This window comes from Anneissia japonica, unplaced genomic scaffold (assembly GCF_011630105.1).
Source record: "Anneissia japonica isolate Jap-2015-1 unplaced genomic scaffold, ASM1163010v1 scaffold9668_len1562885_cov226, whole genome shotgun sequence".
NCBI lineage: Eukaryota > Metazoa > Echinodermata > Crinoidea > Comatulida > Comatulidae > Anneissia > Anneissia japonica.
Window position 1 is genome coordinate 1,136,862 of NW_022711326.1, and position 20,601 is coordinate 1,157,462.

Sequence of the window (20,601 nt, forward strand, 5' to 3'; positions counted from 1 at the left end):
AAAATGCATTTAAATTTTAATTGTCAAATTAGGCCTAAAATCTTGTTAATGCACAGACCTATTGATCCTAATTTTGAACAAAATATGATATATAAAGTACTATTTGTAATTGCGAATTGTGCTTATCCTGTGGCTTCTCTGGAATAGTGTTTCCGTTGCATTATTCAAATTGCATTGTAAAGTATTCATTTTTTTTATTGCTTGTTTGTATATTTTAACACAATCTCATCAAATCTACAATCATTGTTCATGATACATTAGAAAAAATTTAAAATTATTTTTATGGCTATACTTTAAGTCAGCATTTTTGTGTCGTATTTCGTTTTTCTTCATTTTGTAATTTTCGCCACATAGTTTATGATAAAATTTCAATTCGATGCCGAAAAAAATAATTATCGTGTAAAAAGATATACGAGATACAAGTAGACGAGAGATCCAACAAATTGCACCCCTGCACTCAGCTGCTACCCTGTCGGCAAATTACTGGAGCCACCACTGACCATTGGGTATCGATTTTTAAACCGTATTCATCTCTCTGGCAGTGTTTAATTTAATTTAACATAATGTATTTAAGATTAAATTAAAAAGCAAATTACCCATCAATTTCATGCCTATCCGTATACCTTTATAATACTAATACATAAGGCCTCAGTATTGTGCCTAGTATTAAGTCATTAAGGATTAAAACGTGATTCGCTGTTACCACCATTGCTTAGCCACTTTACAAAAATACTTTCCTGCTTGCGGTAAACCTATTTACGAAAAACTCACCTTCTACTGATTTGCTAATAAAAAAGTGCGTAGCCTATTTACATCTTGTGATTGGTTGATCGTATATAAGGCTTAGCCTGTTTCTCCTTGTGATTGGTGGTCACGAGCAGAGCTTCCATCGATACGGTGTGCGTTTTTATCTTTTCTGCCAGTGTAGATTTATATGTTTGTTTCAAGAACACAGAATGATGAGAGAGACAACAGCTTTTTATGTTTTTGTTTTTGTTTCTTTTTGCACAATCTCATGCTTACGATAGTAGGCCTAATAATTTTACATTTAGCATGACCAGAAAGGGTTACGTATGGAAACCGGACGACAATCCATTAATGACGTTGAAGACAGGGCGCCATCTGTTGCACCCTTTCCGACTGTTCATTCAATTATCATTCAGATACCAGTAAATGCGAGCATGGGCGTCGATCGGTGGGGGACAGGGGGACACGTCACCCCCACTTTTCAAAGTAGGGGGACATCATAACGATTGTCCCCCACTTTTCACCAATCTTCTATAATTAAAACCCCACTTCTTTTAAAAGTGTATGGAAAGAATAACAATTATGCATGACGCATGAATTTTGCCTGTTCACTTTTCCAAGTGCGGTACGTATTTTCCGGACCAAAACTGAGTAAAAACGCAATTGTTTATACATTTCATAACCATCTCAGAAACACTAGATAGATTTCATGGGTGCAGCGGTTATCAGAGGCTAAATTTATTGTGAAAAGAATGTACTTAACGTTGTTAAAAATTGGAAGAGTATACTTGTTAGGCCAATGCTTTTACAAACTCAAAATTGCACAATTTCTACTATAAACGATTTATTCCTTTTGTGTATTACGGTATTATGACCCGTACGTATATACTAAAGTGTTTAATATTATCTACGTATATAGGATTACTGTTTTTCATAATTGAAAAAAAAAAAAATTATAGTTAGTCAACTGAATTTTATATAGGCCTTACCCATTATTAAACAATAATTATACAGCCTTTGACACGGACATGTTTATCTCGATTTAGTGATACCAAAATTTTACTCCAGTGTTCCGTTGACGCACTCTCGCAATGACGTCATAATAATCAGTGTCGAATTCAAGTGGGGTCGAGCCAATCCTAAATTTTTCAAAATTATTATTTTTTTAAATTGAAAAAACAAAAGCAAATTTATTTAAAAAAAAAATAAATAAATAAATTTAAAATCAATAACTTTGGCCAGACTTACTGCAGCATCCAGCAGGGAAGCAACAACTGAGGTAGTGCCAACACCGACAGTAGTTCTTACTACCAGACCCAGCAGTGAAACACCAGCAACACCCACAATTGTTCCTACTAAAGGACCCAGCAGTGAAACAGACTGGGTGTCAACACCCACAGTTGTTCCTTCCACGGGACCCAACAGTAAAACAACATCCAAGGTAGTACTATTACTAACACCCACAGTCGGTTCTACAGGACCGAGAAGTGAAGCAACATCCGAAGTTGTGTCAACTATTGTAGCATCCAGATTCTGTGGAAACGAACTGCTTTAACAGCCAATACTCAAATACAGTGGATATCCAGCCATATTCAGGTGATGTTTGCTAATTTTTTAGAAACGTTCATTATCACTTTATGCACTATTTTAGCAGAATAATCCAATGATAGGTGTATACATAACATGCACACACATACATACATACATACATACATGCATACATGCATACATGCATACATGCATACACGCATACACGCATACACGCATACACGCATACACGCATACACGCATACACGCATACACGCATACACGCATACACGCATACACGCATACACGCATACACGCATACACGCATACACGCATACACGCATACACGCATACACGCATACACGCATACACGCATACACGCATACACGCATACACGCATACACGCATACACGCATACACGCATACACGCATACAAACATGCACACACATACATACATACATACATATATACATACATACATACAAAACTGTTCCTCCATCTGACACTTTAGTATCTTGGGAGTCAGCTTCATCATCAATACAGTTGTTGAAGAAAACTAGATTAATATTATTATTATTAAATGGTAAGTCAACCAACCTATATTATCATCGTATGGTTTACTTCTTTAAATGTATCGTCCTAATGAAATGTACCTAACTGAAGTGTTTCTCAATACCGAATTTAATATTAAATAAACGTTTATGAATTTAGGCCTGTTTCTGTGAAATATTTACAGTGGCAATTATTTAAAAAATTATTTTTGCGATGCACATAATTAATAGCGCACAAGGGTAAAACTCTGTCCATGTGCTTTTATTCTATGATACTAATGTGGTATACCCATATTTGGATGCATATATTGGCTCATGGCACATCACACAAAGTTGTCACATTTCATAGTGTGGATAGAGCATAAGAAAGAACATTCCGACGTTACACGTTCACACGACCATTGTTAGGTTTGATCACCACTCATTGTAAGGTGTAATACATACCGGTACTCAAAGTATTGAAATGCACGCCATCGTGTCGGGATTCAATATTTCGACATTAATTATGGCATCATCGTTCCTGATAATTAATGTCGAAATAGTGAATCCCGACACGATGGGGTGCATTTCGATACTTGGAGTATGTATTATGGTTCTTTATTTAATTAGTATTTATTTGTTTATTTCACACTCTCAAATAAAACTGAGACTAGCTTATGAGTGAACAACAGGACCTATAAAAAAACATGCAAAATACTTTATACTATCTTATATGAGATTAATCAATGGACCTTTCACTCATTGTAACTTACTATTAATTATCCTATTGCCAATTCTTTTGATATGAATAATTGAATAGAAATACACCGAATACAATCACTTGTTCAGGTTGTTATGTTGGAGTAAGTACTGCTGCTGTGTGCCGGCGTCATCGTTCAGCGCTTCATCGGGGCAAAAACTTGCTGACTTTGCGCGACTTGGTTGCCAGCAATCTGCTGAGGATGGATACAGGAAACCTGGGTGCACAAAACGTAACGACGTCGAGTATTAACTCAATTGTTTCGTTCAAATTCGAAAGAAGGTAATTAATTTCACTTTTTGTGTATGAGGGTACAGCACCAGTACTCGACGAACACACGTGAACTAAGCGATCAAAGTGATACTCCTTTTGGCATTTGAAAGACGAGGCTAAATCATCCCTGAAGAAATTCTTTTTAAATAGACCTACGTCATCATACTCAAAACTGAACGCGGTAATGCTGGTAGACCCTAAAAATTAGTTTGATAGAATCTTCAACTGCAAGAGCGTAATAGTTTTGCTCAGCAAATTTCCCCGAGGTGAGGGACGCAAGTTTATTTTTCTTTACTGCATATACTTCTTATTTCATTAAATTAATATGACAATCAGTAAATCGAGTACTATTATTACAATATTATTAACTAATTAAATTATGATGTATTACAGGTAGACCTTTTAACACTGACTACTGTGTACGGCATTATAACGCAAGGGGGGGGGGGTCTAAGATTCAGTCAACGATTGCCCTGACATGATGCATGGCGACAGCAGTGGGCTGATGTACTACACAAGTCTATTTGAAGTCTCTAGGGCTCTTCAAATAGTGACGTCATCCTGGACAAGTTTTCTAAACCCTTCAGTAACCATGGACGACGTAATTCAAACTAGTTGTTTTTTAGAAAAGGGAATATCATAATTTAATTGTAATTATTATGAATATGATTAATATAGTTATGATTATTATGAAATAATAATGATAAATATTAATTATTATAATTATCATAATTATAGCAACAATAGGAATAGCGATCCAATAACAATAGTAGTCTGTCTCTTATACACATCTAGATGTGTATAAGAGACATGGTTCTCGGGCCATGAAATCATTAAATACCCTACGGGTGCATATCATAACGTTTGTAAATAGTCCATCTCTGCGCTTTGAACTAGTGAACTTCCGGTGAAGGAGGCGGTTGTGAGAGTAGCCAAGAGGACTAAGAAATAAAATCATGAAAATCTGGTTGTAGTGATCTCGCAATTTTACGAAAAATTCAGTTACGACTTTTCGTATATTTCCACTATTTCCAAGTAAATAATATGTTGTTATTTTTATAACTGTTTGATGTCAGCGATGTATTGAATCGAATGTGCTCATTTTGACCATATGGAATTGCTGTATTAAGCCGCTGAATCGAACGTGGTTGTAGAGTATATACTACTACTACTAATAATAATAATAATTATTATATATTTTCATTATTGCTTGGTTAGATTTCTCTTCTATTCTTATGGAATAAATCCTATCAGATACTTCGATTTTGTAAGCCTATACTTATTAAATTTTTTTTTCCTTTAGCATTTACGAACGAAACGTGTTGGGAAACAAAAATAAACGTTGATCACTAAATGCTGATGTCATTTTATTCTCTTCTCTTGATCTAATTGTTTTTCTGTTCGTTTAAAATAAACATGATTTGCATTAGTACCGGTATCTTAGCTATTATTTAATTTTAAAAAAATATTGTTGGTAATAACTTTTGTTTGCCTTTTTAGAAAGTTAGACCCATTCTATAATTTGATTCACTTCACTTAATGGGAATACATCTCAATGATTTCGTTATCTTCTGAATGAGACAAATATGAATTAAATGAAAACGAACGAATGCGAATTTGTAGTCGAGTTGATTTGTTGGAGCCGAGAGTCACTGTTATTGGTAGGCCTATAGCATTATCTATTAATGCAAAATAAGCGTTATAGGCACTGTGTTTCACTACGTTATAAATAGTTTCTTGTAATTGAAACGATGGGGGCGCCACCGATTCTCTTGCAAGTTTTTTAAGCATGAACTGCTTTGTTTTGTTGTTTATCATTGTATCCGGATATTGGGAACAAAGGTAAACCTCCACTCTATTATTTTGCTTCTACTCAACCATTGAGTGATACTGCAATAGGAGTTTTTCAATTACTCTATCAAGATTAAGTTATGTAGTTTAATTATTTAGCAGGCTAGCCTAGTAGTGTTAGGCCTAGACTAGTAGTAGTAGTAGGCCTAGTAGTAGTAGAGAATCATGGGTTGGCCCTAGGCTACTACTAGGCTAGGCCTAGTACTAGGCTAGTACTACTACTAGTCTAGCTAGGAGGCCCTCCTCAGGCTGAGCAGGCAGAGAGGCACTTGGCCAGGCTAGGCCTAGCATAGTGAGGTAGGCCTACGCCTTGTTTTCTCCATAATATGACTACGACCTACCTAGATGATTGGCACCGTCCATGCAGAGGGTGGAGGGTGGAGTGTGCTAAGCAGCGGTACACACCCACCTCAGCCCACCATGATGGTTGGGGCTGAGCTCTAATTATCTGAAGAACCCTCAGTCCCAGGGGTGGGCGTGGTAGAGTGTTACCTAGTTATGAGTTAGGGCCTAGATCAACCACTTTGATCAAGAGAATGCCATTTCGAGTGGATGCATTTAGTGCGAACAATAGGGCGCATTGATCATCGCCCTATTCTTGTATTTGTGAGTGAAATACTGTAGTACTTTCGTTTACTTTAAGTGCGAAAATGCTCTGTGCACTAAAGTTCTGGTTTTTTTTTTTTTTATTCCATGTTTGAATTACATTCTTGGCAAATCTAACTACCAGATAACTGATAACAATAACTTAAGCCTATATTTTAAAACTATGGGATTGCGCATATTTCATTCTGAATTCACAGTTTTTTTTATCTCCGATTGGGGTTTTGTATTTAAAAAAGCAAATTATATTTGTAATTGAATTATGTTGTAATTGTATTTGTAGGCCCTAAATTTGCGATTTGTATTTTTAAATCGGAGTAACTGTAATTGTAGTTGTTATTCACCATAGAAAATTATGTTTACATATCTAGGTGTCAGAAGGTGCACAAATCATTGGTGTAGTGTGGCAAGACTATCAACAGTACAGTAATAATGACTTGATAACATCATTATCAATTTTCCCCACAATTAACCATTCGTCTATACAGTTCAAAACCCCTTTCTTAAAGCGAGTGGAAAGAATAACGATTACGAATGACTAAGATAAGAAAATAATTATTTTTATGAGCGTAGTTATGTTTAATTTTAAATTTTTAAGATAAAAAATAATTAAATACAATATGTGATTATTCTTTTCATTAACCATGTATAAAAGTAAATATAAAAAAAGCAGTAGCCCTATGTTTCCCAAACTATAGGCCATGACCCTAATTTGGGTTGCCAGTTTGTTTCAGTGACTTGTGAAAAAATATGAGAAAAATCTGATAATGTAATTTCCAGCCATCTTCTAAATTTCAAATGAAGTTGATAAGATCATACTCAAAAACACAAACCAAAAAAGTGATTTCACCAAACTAATTCGGACTGTATTGACAATCAGTTGAGCATACATAATTTAGTGTAAAAAAACCGCCCCTTTTCCCCCAGTTTTTAAATATTCAAAAATCTGTGTCTCATTCACTATTCCCCAGTTTTTCTGTATTAGAAAAATCAGTGCTACAGCATATCAAAAATTTGTTTTCCTCCGGAACCTGACTTTCAGGGATAATTTGCGTCGCTCATTTTTTTTTTTCTTCTTCTAGGACAGCAAGTAGATTGGAGTGCAATGGATTTAGATGTATTCCAATATCATTGTATAATGTAATTAAACTGCAAGCACCCTCTATGTAGATGCATCTAAAGGATACATGGATACAGTATGCATCTCAAATGAAAACTGAAATTGAAGCACAAGATTTTGTAAGGAGGCCGAAGTACTTTGTTGCCTCATAAGAGCAGCTCATTCATTATTCAAAATCTCAAACCTCGAGCACATGTCAATATGATTCAGCTCAAATTTGATAACAGATATCAGATTTTGAATCAATCCTAGATATTATAAATGATGTTAAAGTACACCATGAGGTTTGCTTTTTGGTTAAAATGTATTATCGCTATTTTGATGATGGTAGGATCTTACCAGATGGAGACTTCTGAATCAGTTCATAGATGTATACATGATGAAGTTCAAAGTTTGCAGATCCAAAGGATAATCATTAACTATGCAGATTTCTTACGAGATAAGCGATCAGTGACTTCTTTGTACAAACCTTTGCGAATAATGCCATACTATTATGACCTTAGTAATTTGGAATCAGATAATCAAGAAAAAGTGAAAATTATAGTGAAAAAAGCAGTTAACGTAATTCAGCATGTCTTGTCAGGTAAAAAAGCTTATTAACAAAATATTTTAGAAACTAGATTTGAACTCGTCACTGAGGACAAGTTAGGTGATCCGCTTGTCATGCAAAAGAAATCTTGCAGCGCTTAAAAGTGAAATATGGAAAAATAAGATTTAAAGAAAGAGGTGGGGAGAGGTTAGAAAAACATTCATTTTGACCATAATGACGTCCAAAGTGAAAAATGATTAAACAATGAGAAAGGAAATTGTCTCAGCTATAACATGCTCGAAGGTGGGAGACGATCGATCAATAAAGCGAGATAGGTTAAAAAAAAAGGTTCAAAAAAATAAATCAAAATTTGTTTTTTAAAATTAAGATGGCAATATGATCATGTCACAATGTCTGATTAGCCAAAATGATCTATAAAATCATATCTACAACTCATGTTCTTTCAGAATTTGTAATAAAAATTGGGGGTCACCTTTCATCCTAAGGAGCTATAACTGATTAAAAATAGGCATGATTTTAAGCATATTTTAATTTTGACGCACACGTACGCGCACATTATTACGCGCACACAGAAAGTTAAGGTACATGACATCCAACCTTGACCTGAATTTTGTGCCCATTGAATGTGATGATATGGGGTCATCAAAGATTTGAAGAAAGAAAGATGAGGGGGGGGGGCCCAGAAAAAAACATTTATTTTTACCATGATGACGTCATCAAAATGTAAGAAAAGTCACATTTATGAAAGGTAATTGTCTCAACTATAACTTACTCAAAATTGGAAGGTGATCGATCAAGGATAAGCGAGATACACTCATATGCGTATTTTTCAAAATGACGTCATAGATAAAATTCAGTTTTGTTGAATTCAGATGGGAATATGATAACGTCACAATGTCCGATCAGCCATTATGATCTATAAAATCATATCTACAACTCGTGTGCTTTCAGAATATGTAATAAAAATTGGGGGTCACCTTTCGTCCTAAGAAGCTATTAGTAACTGATTAAAAATAGGCCTGATTTTAGCATATATTTTTACTGTATGTTGGCACAAACGCGTGCAAAGATCCCTATGTCTGATGCGCACTTACGGCATTGCTATTGGCCATAAGATGACTGAAAAAAAAATGGAAATTTGTGAATACAATGTCAAGAACCCAAAATATGTAAAAAAAATGAAATTTCTAGCTTCCATTCATGCTGCGCTCGTAAAAATGCATGCGCATAGTGGAAAATGTCAAAAAATTTTGAAATGCTCAAAATGGCCTAAAACGTGCTTTAGTCAAAAGTTATTTTGAGCATTTGAAAATTTTGAAGCATGCGTGTCCGCGCGTTAAGTCGTGCATGTGAAATATTTCGGTACATGACATTCAACCTTGACCTGAAGTTTATGCCCACTGAAGAGAATGATTGAGAAATGACAATTGATTAGGATGATATGATCAATAATGTAAAACACGCAAAATTGCGCGTAGATGACGTTGCGCAAGACTGAGCACATTGAAAACCTTATTGTATCTATTCCAGAATTTTAGATGCACTATATAAATTTACTGTACAATAATAATAATAATGGTAACAGGGCTAAACACAAATACATGAAGTGTGGACTGAGGAGATATGGAAATCTAGATGATAACAAATATTCAAGTTGAAAACATTGTATTTGATCTCCGCTTTCTTCCTGCAGTTATACCAGTGTCTGGCCCCTTACTGTTTTCACGGACACATGAAAACTACTGCAAGGGGATATTATCAATAGATGGTCCTAATAATGGAAAGTAAGTGTCATTATCTTCATTAAAATGTGGAATTTTAAACACAATTGTTGCCATGGATAAGAACTGAATACTAGTGTGATAGGGTATTGCAGATAGGCCAGGAAAAAATATTTCAAATAATTTATTTACAATGCAGTTTTTACTGGTTCTCAAACATTGCTACGAATATCCTGTCGTTACTAAAACTATTACACAGAAGAAAAATGTGTATAGGCCTACACATCAAAAAATGTGTATAGGCCTACACATCACAAAATGTGTATAGGCCTACACATCACAAAATGTGTATAGGCCTACACATCACAAAATGTGTATAGGCCTACACATCACAAAATGGGTATAGGCCTACACATCAAAAAATGTGTATAGGCCTACACATCACATCTGGCTTATATGCCTCGTATGCACTTTAAAGAACCCATTGCATTTTTCAGAAGAGTATGGGATTCCCCAATGCTATGGTTCATTTTCAGCCCCTTTAGTTGTGGAATGATGTGAACATAGCTACTATAAGCGCCTCTTTATGGTGGCTAGGTAGTCACAGAAAATGCTCATATGCAATTCAGCACAATGTCGCAAGTTGTGAGTTATTCTCCTACCTTTACTTTCTGATTGATTTCTTCAATTTTTGTTTATCAGGTGTTCAAGAGCAAATACTGTTATTATACCTGAAAAATGTAAAGATGTGCAAGTAAGTAAAAAATATACATGATATGATTTAATTTTTTAGTCTCATCAATGTGGACGTGTTCCTCTTTTAAAGGTGTGCACTGCCACCCTTTGGAGTACACTACCCGCATTGCTTGTCATATGAATTTAGGCAAAACTTTTATCATACAGTACCTCCAAAACGAAAGAGACAGTAACAGTGGAGGATCCACGGATTCAAAATAGAGCGGCCCAGGAAGGGACTTTCACAGATGGAGGGTGTTAGACCACCATAGCCCAACCATGATTATGGCACCTCTAGATAGCTGGACATGGCACTGTCAGATTTAAATTTGAATATAATAATAATAATAATACATAAATAATAATAAGAATTAAAAGTGCACAAATCCACTGCAGTAGTGCTCAAGGCGCTAAAATATATAAATTCATTTTTTTCTTCATTTTTTTTTATAATTCAAAAGTTTTAGTGGGTGGGCGGGGGGAGGGGGTGGAGACCAGCTGGGCCACCCCTTCAATCCATCACTGCATGAATCTCCCAATATGATAATATTTACTTCTTCCTCACCATTAAGTTTAAAGCATTGTCAGTGTACTGAAGTGTTGACATTGTACATTGCAGTCTTTATATGACCACACAGTAGGACGAGCAGAGGCCTTGAGGCATCCTGTATTATTTTTTTTACCTTACATGATTTCATTTTTAAACAAAATTTTGTGAAACAATTTTGCTAAATGAAATCTAAATTCATTATTTTTTTTTCTGCCCAACTCTGTCGATCTTTCAAAAATGTTGTTTGCTAAATAAGAATTCTGCACTCTGCTGTTTGATTCTACTGTTGGTTGATTTTTTTTAATGCTTTTCCAATAATTTATTTAGATTCCAGATGATCATTTAGAAGGTGCATGGCTGTGGAATTCGACCCATCCTGAACCTATACGTGTGATTAAGACACAAGGGGGTGGTATAGCAAATACAGATATTGTCATATATGTGCAGACACAATTTTGTGACTCAGAAGTAAGGCAGAATTTGTTTAAATCAAACTTTTAGGAAGGCAGTCAAATTTGTTATTACCCCTTCCATATAATGGCACAGATGCAAGAATTTGTAATATTATTGGCCTACTCACTTTCTTATAGAAGCTAGTAGGGTGAATTTCTAAAAACTGTCTATAGATAGTCTAAATGCAAAGACATCTATAATTGTGACATAACTTGTGGTCTATTATTGTAGACCATTGAATTACAGTGGTGTAACCAGTTACCTAAATTATCAAGTCTGGTTAGAGGAGGCTATTATTAAGTCTCTAAGCTTGTCTAACATTATCTAGAGTCATATTTGCATTGAGTTTCCGTAGTAACACATCCTGATTTTATTTTAGTCAAAGAATTTGTTCGACCTTGAAATAGAGGTTATTTCTATTCAATGTTTGTGATAAATGTGAACCGAGACACCATTTCGTTTTTTGTATTTTTGCTATGTACCACCGGTACATTTTTATGTTCGTTTTTTGTAAACTTTGAAGTAAATGGTATGATATACTTATGTTGTGCAGATATTGGCCTATGATAGCATATGTAGCAATAAAAGAAATTTATTCAAATTGAAATGAATATGTTTTTGATGGCAGGGTGTTCTAGCCCACGCCCAGTTCTGCAGAGTTGATCAAAATGGACGGCCGGTTGCTGGTTTCATGAACTTATGTCCACATAGTTTTCACGATTTCACTGATGTTGATAAGCTCACCACAGTAAGTGTGTGGTATTGCCTCTTTTATTGCATAACTAATCATCAATCATTATCATCATCTTCATTAACATCATCATTATCACCATCATCATCATCAACATCAAATCATAATCATCATGATCATCTTCATTTTCATCATCACTATCATTATGTTCATCATCATTATCACCATCTTCCTCCTCATCATCACATAGTTTTCATTACTGTAGGCCTATTATCATTTTCATCACATCATCATCATTATTATTCTCATTACTATTATCATACATATTGTTATTGTATTAATTTTATAATTCTAATTTTTCAGGTGACTATACATGAGATCTTTCATATATTAGGTTTCACACATCGTTTATATGATGAATTCCGTGACTGTTCCAGTTCAGGTAACTTTCTTTCTTGTAAAAGTGAATAAAAAACCAAGTAATTCAAATAGTATAGATACAGCTTGTGAAGAATTTTTCAAATCTTTTTCCATTGTTTAGCAACTGGATTAGATTGCCCAAAACGAGAGAACACGATGGTAGTGGACAATAAAGGTCAATCCGTGTTGCTGACCCCTACCGTAATGCTGAAGGCAAGAGAACATTTCAACTGTTTTCAGAATGGCTTTGGTAGTTTGTTGGAGAATCAGGTAAAATGATGAATATAGTCTAAGTTTAGAATCCATTACATATTATTGCCATGTTATGTATTTTAGTACATTTTATGGGCCAGCAAGTGAATCTATAAATATACCACACATTCATACACAGAGGCAGAATGGAGAGCTTATACAAATGGAGTAGAGTTGAATAGCTTAAGTGGTTAAGATGCTTGCCTCTAATCTTCCTGGGTTCAATTCCTGTGATACCAGGATTTTTTCTTACGACTAAAACAACTCCACTCCCTAAGGATCATTGTGAGACTTAAATATTAAATATAACTGGGCCCTGTGGAGAGCAGTAAATATCTACTATACATGATACCTAGTATAAAGAAGAAAAATATATTAAAATTCGGCACCAAAATTAATAACACAAAAACTTAAAAATATTTTGCCATATCACCCATTTGCAAAATACAAAATTGGAAATACGTAACACTTCATTATTTTTCTTTACAGGAATCAAAGTCACATTGGGAGATGAGGATGATGGCAGGCTCTATCATGGCACCCGTTATTACCCAGGTAAGTCTCTCCTCTCATATCATCTTAATATTTGTATCTTATTTTGTTTCTTATGCTTAGTTTGTAACCCACATATTAACATCAGCCTTGTATTGGATTCATATAGCATATAGCACTAGTGGGTCCATATAGCACTACCTGGTGATTGTAAGACCAAACTTTTTATACCTTGTTTCGCAAATTATTTTTTTAGAGATTGTCAGAGGAGAGGAGAATAGAAATAAATATCAAAGTTTTCTTATTTAGCAAATAGTTTTGAGAAGAACATGTTATTGGTACTGCTTTAAATTTAAATAATTAGAAATGTGGTCTTGAAGTAAAAAATATAGCTTGGTGTTTACGATCTTTGCTATATTCACACATGGAGGAATTAGTTTAGAAAGAGAATCATCCAGCAAGGATGAAAGGTACAGAACTACACTAATTCCTCCATGATTCACAATATGAAGTTCTATTCCCCATTATAGGTATGTCGCTTAGATTCTGAAAGCGTGAATGGAGCCTCAATTATGGCCATATATAAACTCTCCAATGAGATCCAGTTAAACACAACATATTATGTTTTCTAATCTAAGGTAACCATCTTTAGCTTCCAATATCAGGTTACATGGTAACTGGTAATTCATGTCTTTTTAGGCCCATGTTACATTCCTGGACCCAATCACCTTAGCTGTGTTTGAAGACACTGGTTGGTACAAGGCCAACTTTGAGTACGCTCAGAGCATGCCATGGGGGCGCAATGCAGGCTGTGCGTTTGGTTTACTAGACACGTGTTCAGATCCTCCTTATTTTTGTTCCAATGAAAGGTAAATCTTTTTAGGTTATTAAAATCAAATTGAAATCCACTCTATTTTTATATATTTATTTCAATTGTATTAATTTATTTTTCTTCACATGAAGTTGTTTTTATGTGCCAGTACTGTATATGCTTCTGTCTATATTGTATCATTTTGGCAGTGCATGTTTAGCCTGTATACAATCTAAACATTTACAATACACAGTATTTTCATAATAGATGGTGGGGTTGCTATAAAACTTTAACCTCTCTTTTTAAATTTTAGTATATCTGGCTGTCACTATCTCCATGGTGATAAAGGAAGTTGTTCCAGCAATGAGTACTTAGAGTCTTGTAGCCTGTTTACTGTTATTGATCATGTAAGTATTTTGTCTGCTAATTCCATGGATAGAAGAAACTCGCCCTTTAATTTGAAAGTTATCTCCTAAATGTTAAATAATTTTTGTGAAAATGTATTGTAACCAAATCAATATCTCATCCTGATAATAAATATGGTCCTCCAATTATTGTTTAAATTTGCTCTACCAACTATTAATCCCTCTTATTGTGGCCCCCTTCCCCCAAAAAGAGTACACAATAAAATGATGATTGTTGTCATTTTGAGATCATCTTTATTATAGAGTACATACAACGTTGATAAATTCCTCCTAGTGTATGCTTTGTACTCTTGAGAATATGATGAAGTAAATGGGTTGTTTATTTTTCCATGGTAAAAAAAATATTATGATAAGTATCCTAAATTCTTTCTCCAATTTAAATAATTTTCTACTTTCTAAATAAACATAGTAATGGCATAGAGCATAGCCTATTCTATTAAATTTTTGTTTCTGTCTTAATAGGGTTTGTGTTCAGAGGAAAGTAATTCTCATTTTTCTGAAGAATTACAACAGACTGGTGAGCTTTATGGAACGGGTAGCAAATGTTTTGTAACTGACTTAAGAAATGATGTAAGGAAATAATTTGTAATCTTTAACACTTGATTATATTTCATTGATTTTTACTGCATTGGGAGGGAAGTGGCTGGTGGTGGAATTAGTATTACATACCATGGCCACCATTTTTTTTCTAAATTTTACTATTTTGGTTATCCTTGCACTAGCAACATTAGGTTTTTTGCAAACACCAATAGCATTTTAACCAGTAGCAGCATTGTTTGTCCAACCAAAAGTAGCATTAGGATGTCCAAGTACTGGTGCCATGGGTTGATGAAAAATAGTAGAATGACATGTCCACAGTCAGTAGCTTGTGATTCTCAACAACCAGTACCATGGGTTGAAAACCCCTAGTAGCATAGGTTGATGGCCCTGGTAGCAGTGCTTGACGCCCATCGGTAGCATGGGTTGAAAACTACCTTAACATTTACTTCTGAACCAGTAGCATGAGTTGACAACCAAAAGTAGCAGGTGTATAAATAATAATGTTGTTAATTTGTGTAATAATTCTTCTTAATAGACTTTCATTGGTGATGAGTCAAAGGGTCATTGTTACAAAACCCGATGTGACTGGGAGGAAGACACCTATGAGATTTTGGTAGCCGGGATAGAGTGGCACAGATGCTATTCTAATGACACTGTCTTGGTAAGTTCAGGACTGCCATCATTTCAAATTAGTTAATAACAAATTCACAAATTCTGTAGCTAAGTTATAGAAAGAAGGTTCTTTCAAATCTATTATGTTGTCTATTAGATTGCTGGTTATTCACGTGAAGTTCATTGCCCACCGTTTGAGGTCATTTGTCAGAATCGCTCTTCCATATCAAATCTATTTAGTCTTCCTGATTTACCTGAAGCCAGCACTATTCACCCAACCACTGAACATCAAGGTAAATAGTGATGATGGTGGTGATGATGATGATGGTTGTGATGATAATATTAATAATGGTGATAATGATGATGATGGCTCTCAAGATAGTTGAGTACAGTAGCTGTATTATTCAGTAAATATGCAATCAGTTGGTAGCACTTTTTCACTAATTATATGATTTTATTTACAAGCTTTTCACTCAAGCAGTCGATGAGACTTCATCAGAATTAGTGAAGTAGTTCACTGTGTACAGTAGATAGATATTAATGTATTTTGCATGGGTAAAATAGAACAATACCTAAATAATCAATGGATCTGATAGGATAAGGTTGTCACTGATGATGACAACGAAAATTAAACTGTATCTCTGTCCTCATCATTAAGACAGTCATCAGAGAATAGTAAATATTGAAAAACATCTAATATATTACATAAGCATTGTAATTGCTAGTGTGAGGCCTTTACCCTGTTAGGTGAATAACAGTTAACAGTCATTTCTGATTAAATATTTCTTGTCATGTATGTTGTCATGTTTGTTAACATTTGACAGTTGTTTCTGATTAAATATTTATTTTTTTCTCTCTTTTGATTAAGTATTTCTTGTTGTGTATGTAATCATGTTTGTTGGATGTTTTGACAGACTCTGACCTGCCAAGCTCATACAACGACAACCTTGTAATAGAAATTGCGTTTGATGACATGAACGCTTCACACACACGTGATGAGGATGGCGATGTGGACTTGCTTCATGCAGTTAATCAAAGGATTCTTTCAATAACCAACGTATCACAGTAAGTCGCAACCTTCAATAAGATTACGTTCCAAGACAAATGGCCGAGCTGCTAATGTCATAATGCTGTCGGTGGTTTGAGAAGCATGCTCATCTATTATACCGTATATGGTTCTGGTGGTGCAATAAGCCTTCTCAAATAACGACTATAAACTGTAGATCTAGTGTACACAATCCTCATGTACACTATAAAGAACCCAGTATATATTTCAAGATGAGCAGGGAATTACTACTGATCCATACAGTGCCTGTTTGGATAGACGAGAGTAGCTGGCACCTATTTATCAGGTAGCTCAGACATTGAGTGATCCTTAAGGAAGAAGCAATTAATGTATGAGCTTGTCCAAACCTCAAGCTTGTTGATACTTCTGTATAAGGCACTATAGATATTCAACTACATTACATGTTGCACACCTCCAAAAGTATTGTATTTTTAATGCATATTTGGCTCAGTAACATACCCTTTCGTTTTTGTATTGCCCAATTTTTTTTAGTATGTCTTCTGCTTTAGTAATTCTCTCTTTTCTCATCAAAAATAATCTTCTAGATTTTGTAAATTTACAAGTGAGCCAATCTGCTGTTTTCCGGAATCTTTTTTTTCCCCCTGTGGATTTCTGTGGGTTTTTTTTGTGTAGATATTACAAATGTTTTCATAACTTGCTTCGAAAATGTATGTTAATAGTAATATTTATTCTATGAACTATAATTTTTCAGGGATCGCTTGGATGTTTTTGAGTTGGAGGTCACTATAGACTGTGTGTTTGTGATATTAAGCATCCAGCATTCAACACCTGAATGCAGTAAGTATAAATAATATTATGTAATATAAAATATTATAAATTATACATTAATATACCCTACTAACATGAGAATTGGCCTATCATCTACCATTTTGAGTAATGTTTTATGCAAAATGCTGAGTATAGCCAGATCAATACTGTATTATAACTGTTTCATATTTTGTTTCCTATAAATTATATTGTGATTATGTATTCACAAATACTTTCATATTTTAATGATCTGTTTCAGAAATTTCTTCCTACAATGTTTATAAATCCTTGGAAGAGGTTGTTAAATCTAACAAGTTCACAATTGTTCATCATGGTCAAAACCTGACGGCAACAACTATCAGGTAACCAATTGTTTAATGGTTAATTTAAAAGTTTTTTGTTTTGTTTTATTTTGGATGGCAGGGACAGTGTTTTAGATTAATCCTTGACTTGTAATATATGTTAGGCAAGTTACAATGATAATAATAATTATATTTATTATGAATGAACATTGTGGGAGAATACTAGATAACTGTATTTTTATACCTATCTTTTTGATGATGTTCATTTATGTTTTATTATCCTTATGTTCACTTTTTGATGTATTCCGAGGAAGAAATTAAAAACCTTATTGTTATTGACAATAAAATTAGTTTGACTTGAGTAATTCTATTAATTATTTATGCTTTTTCTGTATTTTAATTACTATAGGATAATTGATACCTTGAGCTGGGCAACATCAACTATTTCACCAACTGAGCTGACTGGTGTAACTTTAGCTGTGGTTATCATGTTCTCAATTATCGGTGCTATCGTTCTCATAGTTGTAGTCTGTCTTTGTAAGAGAAAGGCCTGTTCTCAACGAGTTGCCCCCCTCGACATAACAGATATCGGTCAGCCTCCTAAAGTCAACATTAAAATGCAATCACGCCAAACAACTCGTAAAAAGAATCCTAAGATATAAGCTATTTTAGAGAGCAAGTTTCTAAGTAGGAACATTTTAATAAGAATGCCAGGATATATGTTTTAAAATGTTACACAATATTGAAAATTTTTTATGCAAATAACTGACTGACTTTACATATTTTTTACTTAAGATCTTTTTGTAATATAATAATATATTTATATAATGTTTGGGTTCTTGGAATGATTTTATAGATTTTATTAAAATATACAAAAGATAATAAATATTTTGCTGCATATGAAGTTTTTGAGTTGCAAGGCTTATTTATTGATTGACACTTGTATACATTGATACACAATGGACCTTTACCGGACTTGATCCAAAATAATGATGTCGGTACGATGTTTCTTTAAAAAAATAACAATTACGATGACTATTCTCAGAATTCTAAAATGCACGGAACTATTATTAGTATTTCATTCATATACAAATAATAAATAGGAAGAAAGTATTATCGTGCATGATAAGAAGGTAAAACGTTCCCAACGTCAACACAATGAGAGAGGAACGAGCGTTGCGATTGTCATGTGCACGTAGTATGCGTGCACTTGCTTACCTAAGATTATACTGACACTGGTTTCAAATGAAATAGGCCTAACTGACAACTTTGGTTTGTACAAATACGTATGCAAAAATGCACAGGGACACCATGTTGTTTTTGTATTTTTCTTGAAATCGGTATGCCTGATCACCATCATCATACACAGTATAATAGATTAAAGTAAGATGTTTCAAATGATATAAAAACGTATGCAAACATGCCTTTGGAACAGTTCTTTTTTCGAGTTTTATTTACCTTAACGTCGATTAATCACACCAGGATTAATCACCATAATATGTTTGTATTTTTCTTTAAACCTCTATGCCTGATCACCATCATATCATACACAGGATAGTAGATTCAAGTAAGATGTTTCAAATGATATAAAAATGTATGCAAACATGCCTTTGGAACAGTTTTTTTTCGTGTTTTAACGCCCCATTTTTAAAATTAGTTCAGAGCAACCCATCGCTGCTGCCTGGGTGGCTGCTCCTATCCTAAAACTATGATATGACCCTTATACAAGGCTGGGTTAAACCAATAATGTTTGGTTGCTTTGAACTTTTAAGAAATGTATTGGGGTGACACCGCCCGACCATCCATGTGTTGAAAGAGTGGTCCCCTGGTAAGTCGAAAGTGTGTGATATACTCGCGTAACTGGAAAACCGGACAGAAAGATTTATCTTTTTGCCTAGCAATTGAAATGACCACCGGAGGTTTCCCCGTTGATGCTTTGGAATGATGTATCGTTAGGTTTACTCCGTTCGATATAAAATTGATATTTTTGCGTTGAATGACTGTCCCCTCCTTCCCGGGTCGGGCAGCTAACTCCCCTATACACATAAAGGCATGGAAGCTAGTAGAAAAAATGTTTGCAGTAGTTGTATGTTTGTTTGAACGTGTTCAACCGTATGTAGCACTGTTATGATACGTCGAAGAATATTCATGGCAGCGCATCCCACATCCATCCAGTAACCGATGACCGCAAGCTCTCCTTTTGGTTCACGATCATAGTTTTATTTATTTTTTTTGTTTTATTTCTGATTTCGAGTATGGAATTAGCGATAGAGGGAGAGAGAGGGAGAGACAAAATAATAGAAATCTTTGACGGTGACTACATCGACGTTACGCAGCGCATCCCACATCCATCCAGTAACCCACGAGCGAACTCTCCTTTTGGTTCACAATCATAGTTTTATTTATTTTTTCGTTTTATTTCTGATTTCGAATATGAGAGTAAAGGGGAGATAGGTACAATGTATGAAAAAACGATATCATATTGCATACATTACATTTAATATTAATCCATTAACATTATTCTTCCAAATTATTTCTTTATATTTATTATTTATTTTATATTTTATTTATATGCAGATGATACTCCCTTCTCCATTCGGCTAATGATATCGAATCCCTTTTAAAAATTTCCAATGATAATTTACCTAATGTTCTCAAATATTTCTCTGCTAAACTCTGTCAATTTGAAGAAGTGCAATTACATTATCTTTCAAAATGTCCATAGACCATATGATAATTACATAAATCAACTCAAAATTAATAATCAGGTAAACCCCCTCTCGTTAATGAAACTAAATTTG

General features: G+C 34.4%; 1 protein-coding gene across 2 annotated transcripts; it reads left to right on the forward strand.

Moving 5' to 3' along the window:
• The first annotated feature begins 5,597 nt into the window (after positions 1-5,597).
• Positions 5,598-18,640, forward strand: LOC117107404 (leishmanolysin-like peptidase 2). Of its 2 annotated transcripts, none has more exons than XM_033249077.1 (18): positions 5,598-5,680; positions 7,375-7,995; positions 9,656-9,746; positions 10,386-10,437; positions 11,296-11,436; positions 12,050-12,169; positions 12,476-12,554; positions 12,654-12,802; positions 13,274-13,339; positions 13,976-14,145; positions 14,401-14,494; positions 14,975-15,082; positions 15,588-15,713; positions 15,822-15,957; positions 16,579-16,729; positions 17,443-17,528; positions 17,758-17,860; positions 18,210-18,640. In XM_033249077.1, exons 2-18 carry the CDS (start codon positions 7,674-7,676, stop codon positions 18,460-18,462), a joined length of 2,247 nt encoding a protein of 748 aa, XP_033104968.1. In that variant the 5' UTR covers positions 5,598-5,680; positions 7,375-7,673; the 3' UTR covers positions 18,463-18,640. The 2 variants fall into 2 exon arrangements, with proteins under 2 accessions (XP_033104968.1, XP_033104969.1); XM_033249078.1 differs by lacking the exon at positions 5,598-5,680 and adding an exon at positions 5,812-5,986.
• Positions 18,641-20,601: the final 1,961 nt, after the last annotated feature.